This window comes from Paralichthys olivaceus, chromosome 12 (assembly GCF_024713975.1).
Source record: "Paralichthys olivaceus isolate ysfri-2021 chromosome 12, ASM2471397v2, whole genome shotgun sequence".
Lineage (NCBI taxonomy): Eukaryota > Metazoa > Chordata > Actinopteri > Pleuronectiformes > Paralichthyidae > Paralichthys > Paralichthys olivaceus.
In genome coordinates, this window is record NC_091104.1 from 24,580,463 (window position 1) to 24,600,267 (window position 19,805).

At 42.9% G+C, this 19,805-nt stretch overlaps 7 protein-coding genes across 8 annotated transcripts; 4 read left to right on the forward strand and 3 right to left on the reverse strand.

The window, feature by feature from the left end:
- Nucleotides 1-453: 453 nt before the first annotated feature.
- LOC138412238 (histone H2A) lies at nucleotides 454-1,052 on the reverse strand. Its single transcript, XM_069535668.1, has one exon. It carries the CDS (start codon nucleotides 1,039-1,041, stop codon nucleotides 655-657), a length of 387 nt encoding a protein of 128 aa, XP_069391769.1. The 5' UTR covers nucleotides 1,042-1,052; the 3' UTR covers nucleotides 454-654.
- Nucleotides 1,053-1,378: 326 nt separating this feature from the next.
- On the forward strand, nucleotides 1,379-2,375 carry LOC138412394 (histone H3). Its single transcript, XM_069536171.1, has one exon. The coding sequence runs from the start codon at nucleotides 1,389-1,391 to the stop codon at nucleotides 1,797-1,799; it is 411 nt and encodes a 136-aa protein (XP_069392272.1). The 5' UTR covers nucleotides 1,379-1,388; the 3' UTR covers nucleotides 1,800-2,375.
- Nucleotides 2,376-7,097: 4,722 nt separating this feature from the next.
- Nucleotides 7,098-7,727, forward strand: LOC138412289 (histone H2B). The gene has a single exon (XM_069535828.1). The coding sequence runs from the start codon at nucleotides 7,120-7,122 to the stop codon at nucleotides 7,492-7,494; it is 375 nt and encodes a 124-aa protein (XP_069391929.1). The 5' UTR covers nucleotides 7,098-7,119; the 3' UTR covers nucleotides 7,495-7,727.
- A 2,953-nt stretch (nucleotides 7,728-10,680) lies between these two features.
- On the reverse strand, nucleotides 10,681-11,212 carry LOC138412489 (histone H3). The gene has a single exon (XM_069536459.1). The coding sequence runs from the start codon at nucleotides 11,191-11,193 to the stop codon at nucleotides 10,783-10,785; it is 411 nt and encodes a 136-aa protein (XP_069392560.1). The 5' UTR covers nucleotides 11,194-11,212; the 3' UTR covers nucleotides 10,681-10,782.
- Nucleotides 11,213-11,531: 319 nt separating this feature from the next.
- Nucleotides 11,532-11,989, forward strand: LOC138412495 (histone H2A). The gene has a single exon (XM_069536465.1). It carries the CDS (start codon nucleotides 11,542-11,544, stop codon nucleotides 11,926-11,928), a length of 387 nt encoding a protein of 128 aa, XP_069392566.1. The 5' UTR covers nucleotides 11,532-11,541; the 3' UTR covers nucleotides 11,929-11,989.
- A 974-nt stretch (nucleotides 11,990-12,963) lies between these two features.
- alkbh1 (alkB homolog 1, histone H2A dioxygenase) lies at nucleotides 12,964-17,675 on the reverse strand. Its single transcript, XM_069536454.1, has 7 exons — nucleotides 17,633-17,675; nucleotides 17,323-17,489; nucleotides 16,038-16,146; nucleotides 15,191-15,353; nucleotides 14,525-14,615; nucleotides 14,172-14,365; nucleotides 12,964-14,003 (listed from the first exon to the last, which is right to left on the reverse strand). The coding sequence occupies exons 1-7, from the start codon at nucleotides 17,658-17,660 to the stop codon at nucleotides 13,550-13,552; spliced, it is 1,206 nt and encodes a 401-aa protein (XP_069392555.1). The 5' UTR covers nucleotides 17,661-17,675; the 3' UTR covers nucleotides 12,964-13,549.
- slirp (SRA stem-loop interacting RNA binding protein) lies at nucleotides 17,602-19,392 on the forward strand. Of its 2 annotated transcripts, none has more exons than XM_020085269.2 (4): nucleotides 17,602-17,756; nucleotides 18,258-18,316; nucleotides 18,405-18,512; nucleotides 19,042-19,392. In XM_020085269.2, exons 1-4 carry the CDS (start codon nucleotides 17,690-17,692, stop codon nucleotides 19,108-19,110), a joined length of 303 nt encoding a protein of 100 aa, XP_019940828.1. In that variant the 5' UTR covers nucleotides 17,602-17,689; the 3' UTR covers nucleotides 19,111-19,392. The 2 variants fall into 2 exon arrangements, with proteins under 2 accessions (XP_019940828.1, XP_069392571.1); XM_069536470.1 differs by lacking the exon at nucleotides 17,602-17,756 and adding an exon at nucleotides 18,025-18,178.
- Nucleotides 19,393-19,805: the final 413 nt, after the last annotated feature.

The window sequence follows — 19,805 nt, forward strand, 5'->3', positions numbered from 1 at the left end:
CTGTGTGAACCAGTTTTGTGAAAATGGTGGATGTGGGATAAATTGAGCAATTGAGTCGTTGCTCACTGAATTCTAACACACATACAAACTGTAAAAGTGTATGTATGTGTTAAAATGTGTATTTAATGGATACCTTGTTGGCTAATGTCATGTTCGAGTCACACAAACATGTTGTAACTACACACAAGTACATGTATACATACATTCTTTCTGTATCTAACACAAAAAGGTCAGAATTTAACCCTTACTAAAATGTTTGAGTAACATGTTGAACAACAGTAAACAAACATATGTTTTAACTTAAAACGTTTTTGCCTTTGTTAAATTGATGGAATATATATGTTGTATCAGTTATTAATGTGGCACCATTTACCCACAGAGGACTCAATTTACCCATCACTTCAACTTGAAATAATTTGTCAAATTACTTTTTTATATTTAATGAATGGATCATTGTCCTGAAACAATAATAATCACGAGTCTTTATTTTCTATGGGTACCCAACAACCTGAGGTATAACTTCTGTACCGTGTTTGTTCAGTAATTGTGTATTTTACAAGTTGGTGAAGGACATGAGGAGACTTGCTCTTTATCAGAGGTGAGTGTGTGGCTCTTAAAAGAGCCTTTGTGTTGGTGGTTTCCAGCAGCTTCGCTTTACTTGGACTTGGCGGCCTTCTCGGTCTTCTTGGGCAACAGAACAGCCTGGATGTTGGGCAGCACGCCACCCTGAGCGATGGTCACTCCGCCCAGGAGTTTGTTGAGCTCCTCGTCGTTGCGGACGGCCAGCTGCAGGTGGCGGGGGATGATACGGGTCTTCTTGTTGTCGCGGGCGGCGTTTCCAGCCAGCTCCAGGATCTCAGCGGTCAGGTACTCCAGCACAGCCGCCAGGTAGACGGGGGCGCCGGCACCGACGCGCTGAGCATAGTTGCCTTTACGCAGCAGCCTGTGAACACGACCGACGGGGAACTGGAGCCCAGCGCGGGACGAGCGGGTCTTTGCCTTCGCTCTGGCCTTTCCGCCTGTTTTGCCTCTTCCAGACATTTTCAATTTGTTTCCTGAAACACGTCAAGAGAAACTGCGGCGAACAGCTCGAACCCTCGCTTATATGTCAGCGGATCGCGCGGGACTGTTCATGCCAGACCAACCAGAGAAGAAGACTCCAGCGGAGCAGGGGGGGTCGTTCTACACTTTTTTCTCCAATAAGCAGCGGGGACTCGGGCGGTGGGTCGCTCCTTTCGGCGGCGCTGAGCTCCAGGAGGAGCCTCTCACCAATCAGGACCCGGGGATCTGAAACCACGTCACCATTTCACGACTGGCTCCGTCGTTTAAAAGCAGAGTGTCGCTGCTCTACTTCACTTTTTCTCCCGATCAGAGAAAGAAAACATAAAATGGCAAGAACCAAGCAGACCGCTCGTAAATCCACCGGAGGCAAAGCCCCCAGGAAGCAGTTGGCCACCAAGGCTGCGCGTAAAAGCGCCCCGGCCACCGGCGGCGTGAAGAAGCCTCACCGTTACAGGCCCGGTACCGTGGCTCTGAGAGAGATCCGTCGCTACCAGAAATCTACGGAGCTGCTGATCCGCAAGCTGCCCTTCCAGCGCCTGGTCAGAGAAATCGCTCAGGATTTCAAGACCGACCTGCGCTTCCAGAGCTCCGCTGTCATGGCTCTGCAGGAGGCCAGCGAGGCTTACCTGGTCGGCCTCTTCGAGGACACCAATCTGTGCGCCATCCACGCCAAGAGGGTGACCATCATGCCCAAGGACATCCAGCTGGCCCGCCGCATCCGCGGAGAGAGAGCTTAAACTGCTACTGCTGCTGCTCCACTGACGATAACAACGGCTCTTTTAAGAGCCACTTCACTGCACTCAAGACAAAACTCCTCCGCTGCTCTCACTAGTTACTGACTGATCATAGCTCTAGAAGCTTTCATCACCAAATAATCAACAAATATAAGTGATGTTGCTCATGACAGTCATAGCATTTAATTCATTCAATTAAAAGACTAATAATGTGAATAAACAATTTCACTTTCAATCACACTCTAGATCTGTCAGACCAGTTTTTAAATTTACAATTACAGACCACACTGATTCTGGACATACATTCTATTTTTGTCTGTGTTGATCAGATGACACTGTCAACATATGTCAACAATCAGCTCCTTTGACATTTCATTCACAGCCATGTGTCAGTACAACAGAGGAACGTTATCAAAAGCTCACTCACACTGTTGATTCAATGATTACATGATTACTGCAATGAAGGGTGGGGGGGTCTCGAAACAGTGAAAGAGTAAAACAGCATAAGAGTGATTATATATTGTTTACGTAAGGAACAGAGGTCAGAAGGTGAATTGACACAGATAAGAGATCTGCACCTGAAAGCATGAGCTATGGAACAAAATAATCCAATAAATATATAAATTAAAATCCATTTTTCTGAACTAACTGAGTTAAAAAGAGGGGTTGGGGGTCTTAATAATGAGATTATTAATGAAAGTGAGCTGCCATTTCAGTGACTGAGGTTACGACAGCAAGACAAACTGTGCAAGACGCCCTTGATCTGATCTTCCAAGATGAGGAAGCAGATAATGATTTGAAAGAGGATGTGTCAGAGCAGGAATACAACATGGAAGAAAACTACGATAACAGCCGGTCTGATGACGACATTTATATCTTCTGACATATGACAATAAAAATGAAACAATATTTCTTACCAGTCCTCTTCTGTCCGACCATTATAATTAAAATAAACTATTGACAACACTGATCCTGGACACAGCTCGTGTTTAGTAGCAAACTTACCTAGAGAGTAGTTCACTTCCTCCTCTGGCAGGTCTGTTCAGCAAAGTTGTAAAACATCCTTGTTTGAACAGTGTGCGTCAGTGACATTGTGAGTTATCATCACTTATACCTGATGTTGTGTTTCATTATGACACTGGTTGTCAATATTCTACTTTGTTTAGAAGCTCTTGTGATAATTAGCATGCTATTAGCTTCACCCAGGAGGTCCTGAGCTGAGTGAATGTGCAGGTGTGTATCCCAGCTCATATGCTACACCTTGTCATTTATGTTAGTGCCTGTTTGTTAAGTCAAATGTTAACTTTCTATATAGCCTGTCATAATACTGTATCATTTGCATGCACTGTTCCATTGTGGTCAAATTGTGCAATTTTATCAGTTTGTTAAGAAATGATCGAAAATGTTTAGTTGCTCATTTAATCATCAATGTGTTTGTGAAATATCAATTATTTTTCTTCACTGATTTTAAGTTTGAAATGACTGAATCATCTGAATAAGCTTATTGTTAACAAATGATCAATGATCAATTGAACCAATAAATCCATGGTCATTGGCAGAGTCATCACACAAAGCCTCACACATTTTCTTGCTTGATACAAACTTCCAGCAGTGTTCAGATCACTGGACTTTACTTGTGTATCACATGAATGTCGGAAAATGTGTCACCTTCAAGTTTATATCTCTTATCTGTTTTGTTTTAATCACACACAAAACAAGAAAATAAAGTATAAGTATCAAGCAGAAATAAGAAAACACTTGGTGACAGTCAAAGTTAACTGGAGCAGTTGTGTCTCTCCAAAGTCTGCAGACAACAGATATCATCAATAATAAACACAGGGTAACAAGTGAAGAATCCAGTCTCTACTGGGTAGTGCCTCCCTTTGCCGTCAAAACAGTCACAGTTCTTTGTGACATTGATTCAACAAGATGCTGGAAACCTTCCTCTGTTATTCTGATTCATGTTGACTTGAACAAAAACGTTCTGCAGATTAATCAGCTTCACACCGTGCTGCTGATTGTGAATGAAGAAGTTAGTAATACATTTAATGAATAGAAAAGTAATAGTGATGTAGACATCAGTTACGATCTTCTGGCCCATACTCTGAATTTGTATCTGTGCTGGTTCTTAGGACAGATAAAGTCCTAATAATAAATGAGTTCAATGTTCATGTTGATCTCAATAACAGTCTTCATCATTTAATTCATTAATAGATTCAATTTCACTGTAAATGTAATTAAACCAACTCACTGTTTCAATCACACTCTTGCTCTTGTTCTGACATATGACATAGAAATTAAACATCTAATTATATTTCCCCCAAATCTTTTTCTGTCTGACCATTTTTAATTTACAATTATCAGCAACTCTGATCCTGGACAGAGATTTACATAAAGGGCTATTTTAGTAGTCAGCAACAAACATGACATACTTGAAACATACACTTGTATAAACATTGTATTATAAAAGTTTCCTGGAGGTTTTAAATTGCTGTGATTAAAATGACTCAAAGGATGAGATGAGTGAGTAAACTTTGCACATTACATGGGAGCATTGCACTTCATACATTATGGGGGGGGGGTTAAACAATTTAATGTCTCGTTATTCACATATTCTGTTTTATTATTTCTCTCTCTAATCATTCTGTAGCAGTATAATGATTGTTGCATTCGACACAGACTGGTTGTGATTGTTCTGGGAGCTGGTTGTTGCTTGTGTCCAGGGGCAGATGTGGCTGCTCTTGAATGTGTTGATCTGAGGCTCTGGGGGAGTTGCATGTATCTTGCATTGTTCAGGAACAGGTGACCAGTCAACATTGTGTACCTGCAAACATTAATGTTTGGAACACCATGGCTTTCTTTAAAAACTCATACTCATCACACCCCCACCACAAGTCAGACAAGCACCTGGTGAAATTACAGACAGATTCTCAATAGTCGAAGCTTGTCATCAACACTTCCTCTCCTCTGGTCTTTCATCTGATATGACTTCAGAACCTACAGCTGATTCTCGTATTGTTACTGTTTAAATGAAACCTGAATATCTACCGTCCTACATCCAAAGTCCTGTGGGGGCGCTAGCGCACCAAAGAGTTTATTATCAGCGAAGATGGAGGCGGAAGTAGTACTCCTCTGTCTTCTACCACGTCCTCATGCTAGCTATGAATAACTGTGATTCCCGCGGATCACACTATTGACTAGCTCTCATCTGACTGAAGAGAAATGTCTGGACGAGGAAAGGGAGGAAAAGGTCTCGGTAAAGGAGGCGCAAAGCGTCACCGCAAAGTTCTCCGTGATAACATCCAGGGAATCACCAAGCCCGCCATCCGCCGCCTGGCTCGCCGTGGCGGAGTGAAGCGTATCTCCGGTCTGATCTACGAGGAGACCCGCGGCGTGTTGAAGGTTTTCCTGGAGAATGTCATCCGCGATGCTGTCACCTACACCGAGCACGCCAAGAGGAAGACCGTGACCGCCATGGACGTGGTGTATGCTCTGAAGAGACAGGGCCGCACTCTGTACGGCTTCGGTGGATAAACTCACTTTCAACAGCTCAACAACACAACGGCTCTTTTAAGAGCCACACACTGAGTCAATGAGAGCTCACATCCTCTGCTCAACACTCATCACTAGTTCTTCCAGAGAACAACAACAATCGATCAGTGTCTGATCACTGATGGAAACAAAGGAAGAGTGTGTTTAATGTGGAGATTGGAATAATCAACAGTGTGTAAACAATGAATGTGTAATAACTAACTGTGTAAGCATACCATTGCTCTCAACAAACAGACACATAAACAACAAAGCAGGACAAAGATCTCTTCTGTCAACATTTATCAAACAGGATAGACAGGATATTGGATATATTGCAAAAGAAAACATATTTAGGTCGACTACATTCTTCTTTTATTTACATGTGCCAGAGCCAGATGTTTGGCATCTGTTCTAGACTGCCAGTTCATTAATGTTTGGAGTTAGATTCTTTGCTGTGGAAACCCTCAAGATGGAGTGAAGGTGTGCATCACGGAGACGACTCCTGTGTGGGTTTTATTTATCTTCATCACAGAGAAAAGCGTGTGGGGGAACTTGACGGTGTACAGACAGCAGCACACAGGCTCTGGCTGTGCACTCCACCTGGCTCTCTGGCCAGAGTGAGATGGAGAGAGAAAGACAGAAGGAAAAAGAGAGAGAGAGAGAGAGAGTTGCCTGAGAGACACACTGAACTTGATTGGGCAGGCACTGGGATCTCTGCAACGCTGGAAAAATAATATCAAATCGCCCAATAATCTGCGAGTGAGTGGAGAGGAGCACTCGCTCTGTGTGCGTCTAGCCTGACATTGTGCACCGACGGGCCAAGATAAGATAGACATATAATATGCTTGAGTTTGACATCTCTGGTGTAGAGGGGGAAGAAAAGTGGGAAGAGCACACTGATGCTGATGGTCCAGGTGCTGGATGTGATGTTCACCAGCCTCACCTGCTGCCACCTGCGACGCCATCTTAACAACATCTGAAAATGTACAGAAATATGATCTCAGTGTAACGTGAGTGTTCAATGTAGGATAGTTGAATCTCTTGATGTGAAGGAACAACAGGATGTGTAAACATACACATGTAAACAACGAAACTAGAAATATTGATGTCAATTACCACAGACACATGAATGACCCTGACTTACATTATTAATCATTGGTATATAAACCCAGCAACTGCATGAAACATATTTTTCCCTTTTAATTTGGTTTGATTAGATTTTTTTCACCAATATGCACAAACATAACAACTTAATTTGTATAGCATGTATCTAAACAAGGTTACACAATTAAATTATAAAAAAAAACGTCAGGGCAAAAAAGAAACTAAAATAACATTTGGTTGGACTGGTTGTTATAATGAAGACAATTATATTCAGTTCAATCTAAATGAACAGATTAATAAACCTGAAGTTTAACTGACTTGGTGTTTTACTGTGACGATCAAGTGTTCCCTTAATATTTAGAGCAGTGTGTTTATCAGGTCCCTTTAGTTCAGATAGTTTGAAATGATACTAATGTGATACTAACATCAATAATAAGAACATATATAGTTTCAGACATCATGCATTTCTTAACCCCCCAAATGTTCCAGTTCATCTCTACAGTTCAACCTCTGTCAGCAGCAGAATAATGGACTCTGGACATGGAGACACGCCCACTGCTGTTACACTGACGATCAACATTCAGCCAATCACAGAGAGGGAACAGCACAGCAACTTTTACATGTGCTGTGTTCAAATACAGCCTGTTCACTGAGGACTTCATTCATTTGATCGAGTAATATCGTGACGATGCCTGAACCAGCGAAGTCCGCGCCCAAGAAGGGCTCCAAGAAAGCGGTGACGAAGGCCCCCGGTAAGGGCGGAAAGAAGAGGAGAAAGAGCAGGAAGGAGAGCTACGCCATCTACGTGTACAAGGTGCTGAAGCAGGTCCACCCCGACACTGGGATCTCCTCCAAGGCCATGGGCATCATGAACTCCTTCGTGAGCGACATCTTCGAGCGCATCGCCGGTGAGGCCTCTCGTCTGGCTCATTACAACAAGCGCTCCACCATCACCTCCAGGGAGATTCAGACCGCCGTCCGCCTGCTGCTGCCCGGTGAGCTGGCTAAACACGCCGTGTCTGAGGGCACCAAGGCCGTGACCAAGTACACCAGCTCCAAGTAAACCACTCTGGAGACATGACATCAAACCAACGGCTCTTTTAAGAGCCACACACTTTCTCTATGGAGACAAACTGTCCTGACTCGAACAACATGTGCACCAACACTCAAATAGCAACTTTACAGGAATGTTTTCTTGTTGCAGTAATTTTCCACAAATCAGATCACAAGGAGTGAATTCAGTGATTGACTCAGTGTTAATGGACATGACAATAAATATATGATTAGAGACATGAACTTGAAATTGATATATTTTTCCACTGCTGGAAGTTTGTGTCAAGAAAACATATTTTGTGATGAGTCTGCTAATGATAATGGATTTATTTGTTCTGTTGATCAGATCATTTGTTAACAACAAGCTTATTTAGATGATTCAATCATTTAAAACTTAAAATGAGTGAAGAAAAAACATTAGATATTTCAAACATTTAAAGTCAGGACATTGATATCTCCAGTATTGTGAGTGCAGAGTGTTCTTATAGAAAAGTTAATGCTGGGAAGGAGCCATGAAGTCAAGGAGGAATACAGGTGTTTAAATAAAAAAACTTTTTTGATTCAGAAGAAAGAAAAAGGAAACATTTTCTTTCACGTAGTACAGCAGGGTCTGTGGGTTTTAACAAAATTAATCAAGTTCCACTCCACCACCCATCTTATGACTGTGGTCCAGTCTGCATCCTCTTTCTGGACAGTCACATATGAACATGATACTTTACCAATCTGAGATAGTGAAGGTTCAATATCCATATTAGAGTTAAGATGTAAATGTAGATATGAATGTTGGGTTTTTATACATGTTGGATGGAAACTCACTACAGAGAGAAACTGAAACAAAATAAGTTTCATTCACTTGGTAACATGGTTCATATATGGTTGATTATTATTAAGATCATGTTTTCATCAGTGATCAGACACTGATTGATTGTTGTTCTCTGGAAGAACTAGTGATGAGTGTTGAGCAGAGGATGTGAGCTCTCATTGACTCAGTGTGTGGCTCTTAAAAGAGCCGTTGTGTTGTTGAGCTGTTGAAAGTGAGTTTATCCACCGAAGCCGTACAGAGTGCGGCCCTGTCTCTTCAGAGCATACACCACGTCCATGGCGGTCACGGTCTTCCTCTTGGCGTGCTCGGTGTAGGTGACAGCATCGCGGATGACATTCTCCAGGAAAACCTTCAACACGCCGCGGGTCTCCTCGTAGATCAGACCGGAGATACGCTTCACTCCGCCACGGCGAGCCAGGCGGCGGATGGCGGGCTTGGTGATTCCCTGGATGTTATCACGGAGAACTTTGCGGTGACGCTTTGCGCCTCCTTTACCGAGACCTTTTCCTCCCTTTCCTCGTCCAGACATTTCTCTTCAGTCAGATGAGAGCTAGTCAATAGTGAGATCCGCGGGAATCACAGCTATTCATAGGCTGCATGAGGACGTGGTAGAAGACAGAGGAGTATACTTCCGCCTCCATCTTCGCTGATAATAAACTCTTTGGTGCGCTAGCGCCCCCACAGGACTTTGGATGTAGGACGGTAGATATTAAGGTTTCATTTAAACAGTAACAATACAAGAATCAACTGTAGGTTCTGAAGTCATATCAGATGAAAGACCAGAGGAGAGGAAGTGTTGATGACAAGCTTCGACTATTGAGAATCTGTCTGTAATTTCACCAGGTGCTTGTCTGACTTGTGGTGGGGGTGTGATGAGTATGAGTTTTTAAAGAAAGCCATGGTGTTCCAAACGTTAATGTTTGCAGGTACACAATGTTGACTGGTCACCTGTTCCTGAACAATGCAAGATACATGCATCTCCCCCAGAGCCTCAGATCAACACATTCAAGAGCAGCCACATCTGCCCCTGGACACAAGCAACAACCAGCTCCCAGAACAATCACAACCAGTCTGTGTCGAATGCAACAAGCATTATACTGCTACAGAATGATTACAGAGAGAACTAATAAAACAGAATATGTGAATAACTAGAAATCAAATTGTTTACCATTCACTCAGCTCAGGACCTCCTGGGTGAAGCTAATAACATGCTAATTATCACACAAGTTTCTAAACAAAGTAGAATATTGACAACCAGTGTCATAATGAAACACAACATCAGGTATAACTGATGATAACTCACATTGTCACTGACGCACACTGTTCAAACAAGGATGTTTTACAACTTTGCTGAACAGACCTGCCAGAGGAGGAAGTGAACTACTCTCTAGGTTAGTTTGCTACTAAACACAAGCTGTGTGCATGTGCACAAGGTCTCTACAGCAGAACACAAGTGGTGTGCTGTGACGTCGACCCCAACCCCCACCCCCCAATCCTTCATTACATATTTGTATCCATTTTAATGCACATGAATGATCGAACCCTTCTCTGTGGACCTGCAGTTTTAGATGCAGTGGGAAGTGAGTTAGTGTCATAGATTTGATATAATGATAAATTAAGTTGAAGGTCATAAGCGTGACAATTAAAGTATATACAGTACATGGTACATAACATCTACAAAAAATATATCATTCTTAAACCAAAAAGCAGTTTGAACTGCTGGACGTGTTTTGTCACAAGTATCAAGAATCAGTGATGTGTGTTATTCATGAGGAGGAGTTTCAGAAACATGGATTTCAATTTATATATTTATTGGATTATTTTGTTACATAGCTCATGCTTCCAGGTGCAGATCTGTTATCTGTGTCGTCACCTTCTGACCTCTGTTCCTTATGTGAAACATAAATAATCACTCTTATGCTGTTTTACTCTTTCACTGTTTAAAAGACACCCCACCCCCCCCCCCCACCCTTCATTTCATGAATCATTGAATCAACAGTGTGAGTAAACTTTTGATAACGTTCCTGTATTGTACTGACACATGGCTGTGGATGAAATGTCAGAGGAGCTGATCATTGACGCTTACAGTGTTATCTGATCAACACAGACAATAATAGAATGTCTGTCCAGAATCAGTGTGGTCTGTAATTATAAATTTTTAAAAAATGGACTGAGAGAAGGTTTTGGGGGTAAAAAAAAAAAAATGTATAATGTCAAATGTCAGAACAAGATCAAGAATGTGATTTAAACAGTGAGTTTATTGTCATTCTAATTATATTTATAACTGATTAATGTTTAACTATGACCATCATTAGCAACATCACTTATATTGTTTGACTATTTGGTGATGAAAGCTTCTAGAGCTATGATCAGTCAGTAACTAGTGAGAGCAGCGGAGGAGTTTTGTCTTGAGTGCAGTGAAGTGGCTCTTAAAAGAGCCGTTGTTATCGTGAGTGGAGCAGCAGCAGTAGCAGTTTAAGCTCTCTCTCCGCGGATGCGGCGGGCCAGCTGGATGTCCTTGGGCATGATGGTCACCCTCTTGGCGTGGATGGCGCACAGGTTGGTGTCCTCGAACAGGCCGACCAGGTAAGCCTCGCTGGCCTCCTGCAGAGCCATGACAGCGGAGCTCTGGAAGCGCAGGTCGGTCTTGAAATCCTGAGCGATTTCTCTGACCAGGCGCTGGAAGGGCAGCTTGCGGATCAGCAGCTCCGTAGATTTCTGGTAGCGACGGATCTCTCTCAGAGCCACGGTACCGGGCCTGTAACGGTGAGGCTTCTTCACGCCGCCGGTGGCCGGGGCGCTCTTACGCGCAGCCTTGGTGGCCAGCTGCTTCCTGGGGGCTTTGCCTCCGGTGGATTTACGAGCGGTCTGCTTGGTTCTTGCCATTTTAGGTTTTCTTTCTCTGATCGCGAGAAAAAAGTGAAGTAAAGCAGCGACACTCTGCTTTTAAACGACGGAGCTTGTCGCGAAATGGTGACGCAGTTTCAGATCCCCGGGTCCTGATTGGTGAGAGGCTCCTCCTGGAACTCAGCTCCGCCCAAAGGAGCGACCCACCGCCTGAGTCCCCGCTGCTTATTGGAGAAAAAAGTGTAGAACGACCTCCCCTGCTCCGCTGGAGTCTTCTTCTCTGGTTGGTCTGGCATGAACAGTCCCGCGCGATCCGCCGATATATAAACGAGGGTTCGAGCTGGTTGCCGCAGTTTCTCTTGACGTGTTTCAGGAAACAAATTGAAAATGTCCGGAAGAGGCAAAACAGGCGGAAAGGCCAGAGCGAAGGCAAAGACCCGCTCGTCCCGCGCTGGGCTCCAGTTCCCCGTCGGTCGTGTTCACAGGCTGCTGCGTAAAGGCAACTATGCTCAGCGCGTCGGTGCCGGCGCCCCCGTCTACCTGGCGGCTGTGCTGGAGTACCTGACCGCTGAGATCCTGGAGCTGGCTGGAAACGCCGCCCGCGACAACAAGAAGACCCGTATCATCCCCCGCCACCTGCAGCTGGCCGTCCGCAACGACGAGGAGCTCAACAAACTCCTGGGCGGAGTGACCATCGCTCAGGGCGGCGTGCTGCCCAACATCCAGGCTGTTCTGTTGCCCAAGAAGACCGAGAAGGCCGCCAAGTCCAAGTAAAGCGAAGCTGCTGGAAACTTCCAACACAAAGGCTCTTTTAAGAGCCACACACTCACCTCTGGTAAAGAGCAAGTCTCCTCATATTCCCCACCAACTTGGAAAACTAAGTCTATCAGTAAAATAAAGTCTCTACCATAGACTGTATATAAAGATTTCTACTGATCCTCTGCCTCTATGTGAGTTCAGTGAACTAAAGTGTCCTATCAAGGTGTGAACCCAGTCAAACCTATGGAATGTAGTAGAACATGAATGGCAGCACAGTGTGCAGCTGATATATCTGCAGAAAGTTTTTGTTCAAGTCAACATAGATCAGAATATCAGAGGAAGGTTTCCAGCATCTCGTTGAATCAATGTCACAAAGAACTGTGAACTGTTTTCATGGCAAAGGGAGGCACTACCCAGTTCTACCATTAATTATGTTAGTGTGTCCTGAAAGGTACATAGCATACATTACTGGAAATATGGTCAGGGTCACTTTTATAAATCAAGGTAAAGTAACACCTGAAGATTTAACACATGTGACACTTGTTTTCTGAGAGAAGAAACAATACTGTCGTCCTCTGGTTTGGAGAAACATGCTGTGTATCTGATGCTTAGGATGAGCACTGTGGTTTTGGAGAAAGGAATGCTGGCTCATAATGTTTGAAGAATGTTTAATGGTTTTTAATCATGAACAGAATTTAAATCTGTCCAGGGAGAAGCCGTGCCACTTTAGATTGACTAATTATGACTGGGATACCAAGGTTAGCAACACACAGTCTGTCCATCCATACAATTATGAGTTTGTTTGAAAATGAATAGCTAAAACCTTTTCATATGATTCCCACCCCACTCTAGAGTGTTCCAACCTGTAAAATGGAGACCAAAAACGTTTAACTAATCTCTAGTTGTTTAAACATTTAGTCTAAAGACCAGACTGCAACATTAACTGGCAAAGAGACTGAGCAGGAAATCTAAATTGTCTTTTACCAGCTGAAACTTTCAGTTTGAAAATGATCTGAGAAGACTGGGAAGGAGACGAGTCAATAAAGTGCATTGACTGTGAGAAAGACTTTAATAACAAACAACTAAATAAAAGTGAAACCAATATTTAGAAATGCACAGTAGGATATGGTGAATTGACACCAAATATGTCCGCCCTGCATAAATACCTATAAAATGACAATTTACATTTCTATCAATACTGGTATATACGCTATATTTTCAACATTCAAGTTTATTTAAGTTAATTTACCAATCATATTTTACTTTTCTCCCCCCCCCCATAGTATTTTGACTTATTATCTTCGGTATTTATTTAGACATCTGATGTCAGATGATGACGCTACTCAAAGCTGGTTTCAGAAAATATCTTTCAGTGGTTTTTGATACAAAATTACATTTTTGAACAATTTTACATTGTCTGGTTCTTCAGGCCCCACAGCAGCTACACACTTCCCAAATGTTCCTCCTGAATGAGGTTTCAGCTTCTTAGCCACTCGCTCAGTTACAACAAAATATTCCTGCGTAACATTGTCTCTGTCAAAATGTGATCTTGTGGAAGCTGCTTATTAGACAAACTCAGCCGATGAGCATTAACTTTATCCAAGGCCTGTAATGTAAAATTAATCCTTGGTCTGTTTCATGTCTCTCCAATATCAATAGAGTCACAGCTACTACTCCTCTTCCTCTTCGGCCGCTCTCCGTCCACTGATCCTTCATGGTACTCGTCTGTCTGGCCGGCATCAGTCCTGTGGTGTTGAGACGGTGTTTCTGGGAAGCTCTGTCCGGGCCCCAGCACCTGTCTGACGGTCACATTCACTCTGGAGCTCTGGATGTACCTGGAACACACTGCCCAGTCCTGCTCTGACATCTGCTCCAGCACAGTGCTGTCCTGCAGGGGTGAGGCCAGGCTGCAGCCTTCCATCTCTAAAGCAGTATGTCCCTGAGGTGCTGGGATGATGCGTGGGACAGCGTGGTAAAGGAGGCGGCTCTGTCCAGACATCACCATCACGTCCCCACTGTGCATGTACATAGCAGTGGGGGGGTCCTGTCTGCATGTACCTCCCAGGAGGAAGATGGCTGATTGCCCGAAACTATTAAAAAAACAAAGTTAAGAGGTGATGATATGTTTTCTGTGGTTAACCAAACAGCAGTCTGAGCTACTTGTGCAATAAAACAAATCAAATAACTGCATCAGGATTGTAAAACTCTACAAGCGAAGAATAATTCTATTCTCTCAGTGGACTTTTCTCCCCTCTCACCTGAATGACAGCAGTGGTCGACTGTGATCCAGTTCAGATTCATCCACGTGGATTCCCAGACAGGAATCAGATCTGTAGTAGTTGAGGATTCCAGCCTCTGCATTAAATCCTGGAAACCCACAGGCGGCTGTTATTTGGAAGGACAGCCAGTGCAGCTCATCTGGGAAAGGAGTGTAGTGGTTGGCAGAGTAAGTCTGTGAATGGAATAATAAAATAGACCTGTGGTCCATTACACAAGCAAAGCGATGTGAAGAGATATGTTGCAACAAGTCTTTTCTTTCATTGTCTGTTTATTCGTATCTTGGTTGGTATGGATGGAAATAGCCTGAGAACAAGCAAAGTGTATCACCAACCTTAGTATCCCAGTTGTAATGATATCCCAGAGTGACCCAGCGCAGCCGCTCCAGTAGAGTCTTCGATTCTCTCTTTCCAGAGGGAGGACCGCTGTGGAGGGAATCAAACAGAGCACACTTACAGAGGCAAGCTGCTGGAAATCAGAACCGGTACACTGTCACTAAGCAAACCAATCAAAAAGCTTAAATCTAAATGAGCGAGAGTTGTGCACTGATTAAGTGTTGCACTCTCTGTCTGTGTTACAGCAGGACAAGATGTATAATGTCCTCTATTCTACACATTCATCTTTCAAATACTTCTTCCCTGTCGAAGCCTGGTGGCTGCATTACCCACAATCCAACTCAAATGCCAATTGTTGTGCTACTAGCAGCTAAGCCTAATAATGGTTCTGCATGCTTCATGGTTGCACGTTGCATTGCAGCGAGGGAGGTAAGGTCAGTGGAATAAGCAGATAAAGACCCTGATGATGAAGTAGAGGCAGCTGTACCACAGTGATGGATCGAAACAGGAAAAGAAGAGTCAGCAATTTGGGAAATGCTTGTGTTCTTACTACACAAGAAGATCTGTGGTGAGCTGAAGCTTTAAAATAAACTGAGAGCACTGCTCATCCAGCAGTTTCCTTGTGCTTGACAAAACAATGCTAAACTGGCCCTGGTCAGTCTCACCTGAGGCCATGTATGCTCTTGCCCCAGATGTCCTGTGTGTCAGATGGAGACATGTGCATGTCCAAGTTGCAGACATTGGGTTTCTGAGGATACGTCTTCAAACACTGTCGTACCCAGAAGGGTTGGGAGCCCAGCAGGAACGGGTTGGAGATGAAGATGAACCCTAAACATCATACAATATCAGAGTAATTGAACAGAATCAGGAAGTGAAACAAGCTTGATAACATTAAACCACAGTTATTCACCTGTGTTATAGACACACCTGGCACTCACACTACTCCAGTGTTTAAGAGACGCTAAAATGATGATGTAGACACACACAACCACTTTCTGATTTTGTGGATAAATTCTGCATTTTACATTAAAACAACTGCTTACATGAATAAGAGACGAGCTATTATTCGAGCGATCTGCTACAATCCAGAAACTAACAACCAACTGCTTCCTGTTCACACTGGCATGTGCATCACCATTGTATATGAGCGGTCAGATGATATGCTTTTTAATGCTTGTTAGTATTGATGGGGATTAAAACTAATACAGAGAGAAAATGCTGGCATAAGTTACCATGGTGATTTACCCCGGTAAGATGTGAACAAGCTTTGTATGACTGGAAAACCGGAATTTATCCTGAATTTATCGCGATAAGAGCAGGTTTGGCCTCGTAGTACAGGCCCTGGTCATAGATCCCCCAACTGACAACCTTGGTTATCTTTTCCTTTCATTCCTCATCCATCTGTATTTTGCTCCAGCACTGGATTTAGTTTTAGTCTGAGAGTGTGTCACTCTCTTGGCATTTGGTTTATGTCTAGAACTCCCTTTCTTGTGTCAGTCCATTTGTTTTTACCTGGGTAGCCCTGTAGGCTGAAAGCTCTCCAGTCTCTGACGGACTGTAATCCAACCCTGGCAGCCTCCGTATCACTCACTGCAGCAAGGTCCAGTTTAGCTGAAATTACCTATAAATCAATCAGTCAATCAACCACACACACACACACACACACACACACACACACACACACACACACACACACACACACACACACACACACACACACACACACAATCCAGTTATCAACTGTTAAGTCTGTAAGTAAGTGGCTAATATAAATATATAGTAGAGCCACACTTTGCATTCCCCTCTATGAATGTTTCATTGTGTAGGTTCTACTGACATCTAGTGGTGAATTTGAATATTGTAACCAACTGAATACATCACGCTTCACCCTCCTATAGTGGCCTTCAGGTAAAATAAAACATGAAAAGGTAATTATTAGTATTCTATTCCATTAATGTCAATCCTAAACACTAGACCTTTAAGTTTAGACTGTGTAAAATTCCCAAACAATTAAGATTAAATAGAGAGTTCTTTGAAATGCAAACATTTACAAGTGTTCTTAAATTAAGCTTTGTGCAAGGTTGCAGTATAATTCATCAAGTATTGGGGCAGATCCACAAATGTTTTACTTAATTCAACATTGAGAGATGGTGACATTTTCAACAGTTTCCCAGGGAATAATTCCCGGACGCAAACATAGGGAAATAATATTCGTACGTTTATGTAATTTAGTGCAGTTTAACTGGATTTAAGGGTGCTGTCTCTTCTGAGTGCCATTCTAGTGTAATTTTTTTTAATGAGGGCTTTGTTCACACATTACTTACAACAAGATGTCATAGACATGTTATAACTACTAAATAGTGAAATACTTTTTAAAAGGCTGTAGACAGTATTTTCTAATTAACAGAGATATATCCAAACTCCATTCAGTAAAAAATCTCTGGCTCTAATATGTCAACATGATGAAGTAAGGACGTCTGAATCTAGCTGAATCCAAAGTTCAATAGAGGATATCTGTGTGAACACAGAACAGATGTATAAGATAATTCTTTGTGTAGTACAGGGGATGTTCACCTTCAGGTTGGTTATGAACTGGGGATGTTTCATGTGAGACTGGCTGGGTTCTGAACTCTGATCACTTTCATCATGATGATTCCATGTTACACACACTCACAGAACTGCAGTAACGTGCAGCGACTGCTGTTATATAACACCACTGGGCATGTGTCTACACACTTTACTGTGTACAACCTGTCGCCCAGAGTCAAACACGTGCTTCTCGTAACCTTCCGCTCACCTTGGCACTAGGTACACCTCTGGAGAAGTCGATGACGTCGCTGAAATCTGGCGGAGGGTTTCTTCTCTTGTAAAACTTGAATATTTTCCGAAATGCGTCTTCTCCACTCTCCACCATGGAGGCTGCCATCTTGGCCATGATGACGTAACTCGCCTGGCGACGCGAGTCTTCTTCGTCGGACAAAAAAAAAAAGACAAGACGCTTGAATAACGTGGGGCTGCCATCTACGTTTTGTTAATCAAGCTAAACAGTATAATAATAATAATAATAATAACACTTTTTATTTAGAGTCAGTGGTTGCGTGACGTACCAGTTTGTGTCACGTGATAACGCGTCATAGGTCAGAGCGGAACTGCAAGGACGCAACATGGCGGCGCCAGCTAAGAAAGTCTTCGAGGTCTTCGTGTCTAAAATACCATGGACCGTAGCCAGCAGTGAGTACATGCAGCAGTTCTATCTGTCTCTCATATTTAATGGAAGCGTCTCTGTTCATGTGTCGTTTTGTTGTGTGCTGCTGCGGTGTGTCTTCAGCCATCAGCTCCGGCATGTGAGGGGGGGTGATGTGTAATGTTCTACAATCACAGGGCCTCCTGTCGTTTGTCTTTAAAATACTGTGCACCCCGTTTCCGGTTTGTCCGCCACCCCCAGCTCAAACTGATGGCATGCAATTCAACAGTCAGTGTTCTGGTGTTGATTCAACCCCATGGTCAGTTCGTGGTGTGTGTTACACACGTGCAATGCAACTTGATGCAAAGCTGGAACAACTGTAGGTTGTGTTGTGGTACACCACATTCATGCTAGCTGGGTATGATCTCTCACACCCTGGGAACTCGGTGCATGAGCGTCGGGAAGTCAGGTACATTTGTGAAGTGAGAAGTTGAGTGAAACTGGATTTGTGTTCGACCACAAGACATGTATGTGTGCTCATTTTTCAGAGGAGATGAGAGAGTACTTTGGGCAGTTTGGCTCAGTGAAGAAGTGCCTTCTACCATTTGTAAGTTTACACAGCATTATGATGATTCATAATGGATAATAAGGAATTGTTACACTTGTGCTTGACTGTGTACTGTGTGTGTTACCAGGATAAAGATACGGGCTTCCACAGAGGCTTCTGCTGGGTTGGATTCTCGTCAGAGGAGGGACTGAACAATGCGCTTGAGAAAGACCCACATATTCTGGAGGGATCGAAGGTACAAGTAAAAGCATCATCATCACCCAGCATCGTCTCTGTTCTGGGCCCTGTTCAGACCTGATATTAACATCCTTTCTGAGAGATCCATTCACGTTTGGTTGCTCACGCCTGACGTTAGAATGTCTCATGTGACCACTTGTGATCATTTTTTTTAACTCCCCTCTCTAAATGGTACATGATTTCTGTTTGTGAAAAATAAGTTTTAAACTTTGTTTTTACACTCTGAGTTTACACGGGGAGAGAGAGAGAGAGGTTATTGGTTTAAAGCCCTCACAAATGGTAAAAAATAAATGAATATATCTCAGCCAAAGATATGTTATATGTCCATGCTCATTTGAAAATAGGGAAAGGAAATGTTGTATTGAAATGGGAAAAAATCAAAAAGCTGTAAAATATATGCAAAAGTCTGTTTTTAGAAATCATATCAAACATAATTGAGTGACAATAGGACATGAGGCCCAACCTTAAATTACTGATGTTCTGTATGCTCTATATCCTAATAGTTTTGTTCTGTCGTTTGTTTTCAGCTCCAGGTCCAGAGGAACAGACGACCATTTGTAGGCCAAAAATCAAACAGAGCCAGTGAAGTTGACTGAAGCTCTCCGGTGTGTTACTGTGTCAAAGAGACGAATACGTGCTATTGTTTTTGTATTCAGGCACTAAGGGAAGACTTAAAGCAGTGCACCAGCATTGTTGTGTTCATTTTCCATTTCAAAGTCTCTGTATTACAGTTTGGCCGTAGCTTTATTGTCATTGTTTTAATAGGTTTTCCCTTTATTTATTCTCAGTCATGGCATTGTCAACGGTCGCTGGTTGGTGGTAGCTGCTGAGGTCATACATCATTCCACTGTCTGACAATAAAAAAGTGTTATACTCCATTACGTGTTTTTTGTTATTCGTTATTCGTTTGTATTTGTAATTCAGTATTTTATCTTATCTGAGTATTTCCTTTAAAACTGCTCATGGATTTGCATTGTGTGGCCTGAACAGGTGACAGTCCCTGGTGGATCAAATCATCCTGTCCGTCTCAGCAGTTTACGTCCTCCCTTGGTAATTGGGACTTTTAAGAAATGTGTCTGGCTTTTACTGACATGAGGAAAATTTTTACTAAAAATGAACAAATACAATTATTCCTATTTACTCCTCAGTTAGCATTTTAGTTTCATGCTGCTGCTGAAAAGAAGAATATAAAGAAAAATCACTATCTTCCTAATATGTGGTCACTAATTATCAGAAACATGTACCGGTCTCCTGTCTTCTTTTCCTCTCTGACTCGTGATGCCTCTTCAAA

Coding starts and splice junctions, on each gene's coding strand:
- alkbh1 (XM_069536454.1), bottom strand. CDS start 17,660: ATGACGCGTTATCACGTGACACAAACTG. Junction 17,490..17,632: donor TTATCACGTGACACAAACTG/GTACGTCACGCA, acceptor CCGACGAAGAAG/ACTCGCGTCGCCAGGCGAGT. Junction 14,004..14,171: donor CGACCACTGCTGTCATTCAG/GTGAGAGGGGAG, acceptor TTTTTTTAATAG/TTTCGGGCAATCAGCCATCT.
- LOC138412489 (XM_069536459.1), bottom strand. CDS start 11,193: ATGGCAAGAACCAAGCAGACCGCTCGTAAATCCACCGGAGGCAAAGCC.
- LOC138412394 (XM_069536171.1), top strand. CDS start 1,389: ATGGCAAGAACCAAGCAGACCGCTCGTAAATCCACCGGAGGCAAAGCC.
- LOC138412289 (XM_069535828.1), top strand. CDS start 7,120: ATGCCTGAACCAGCGAAGTCCGCGCCCAAGAAGGGCTCCAAGAAAGCG.
- slirp (XM_020085269.2), top strand. CDS start 17,690: ATGGCGGCGCCAGCTAAGAAAGTCTTCGAGGTCTTCGTGTCTAAAATA. Junction 17,757..18,257: donor ACCATGGACCGTAGCCAGCA/GTGAGTACATGC, acceptor CTCATTTTTCAG/AGGAGATGAGAGAGTACTTT. Junction 18,513..19,041: donor ATATTCTGGAGGGATCGAAG/GTACAAGTAAAA, acceptor GTTTGTTTTCAG/CTCCAGGTCCAGAGGAACAG.
- LOC138412495 (XM_069536465.1), top strand. CDS start 11,542: ATGTCCGGAAGAGGCAAAACAGGCGGAAAGGCCAGAGCGAAGGCAAAG.
- LOC138412238 (XM_069535668.1), bottom strand. CDS start 1,041: ATGTCTGGAAGAGGCAAAACAGGCGGAAAGGCCAGAGCGAAGGCAAAG.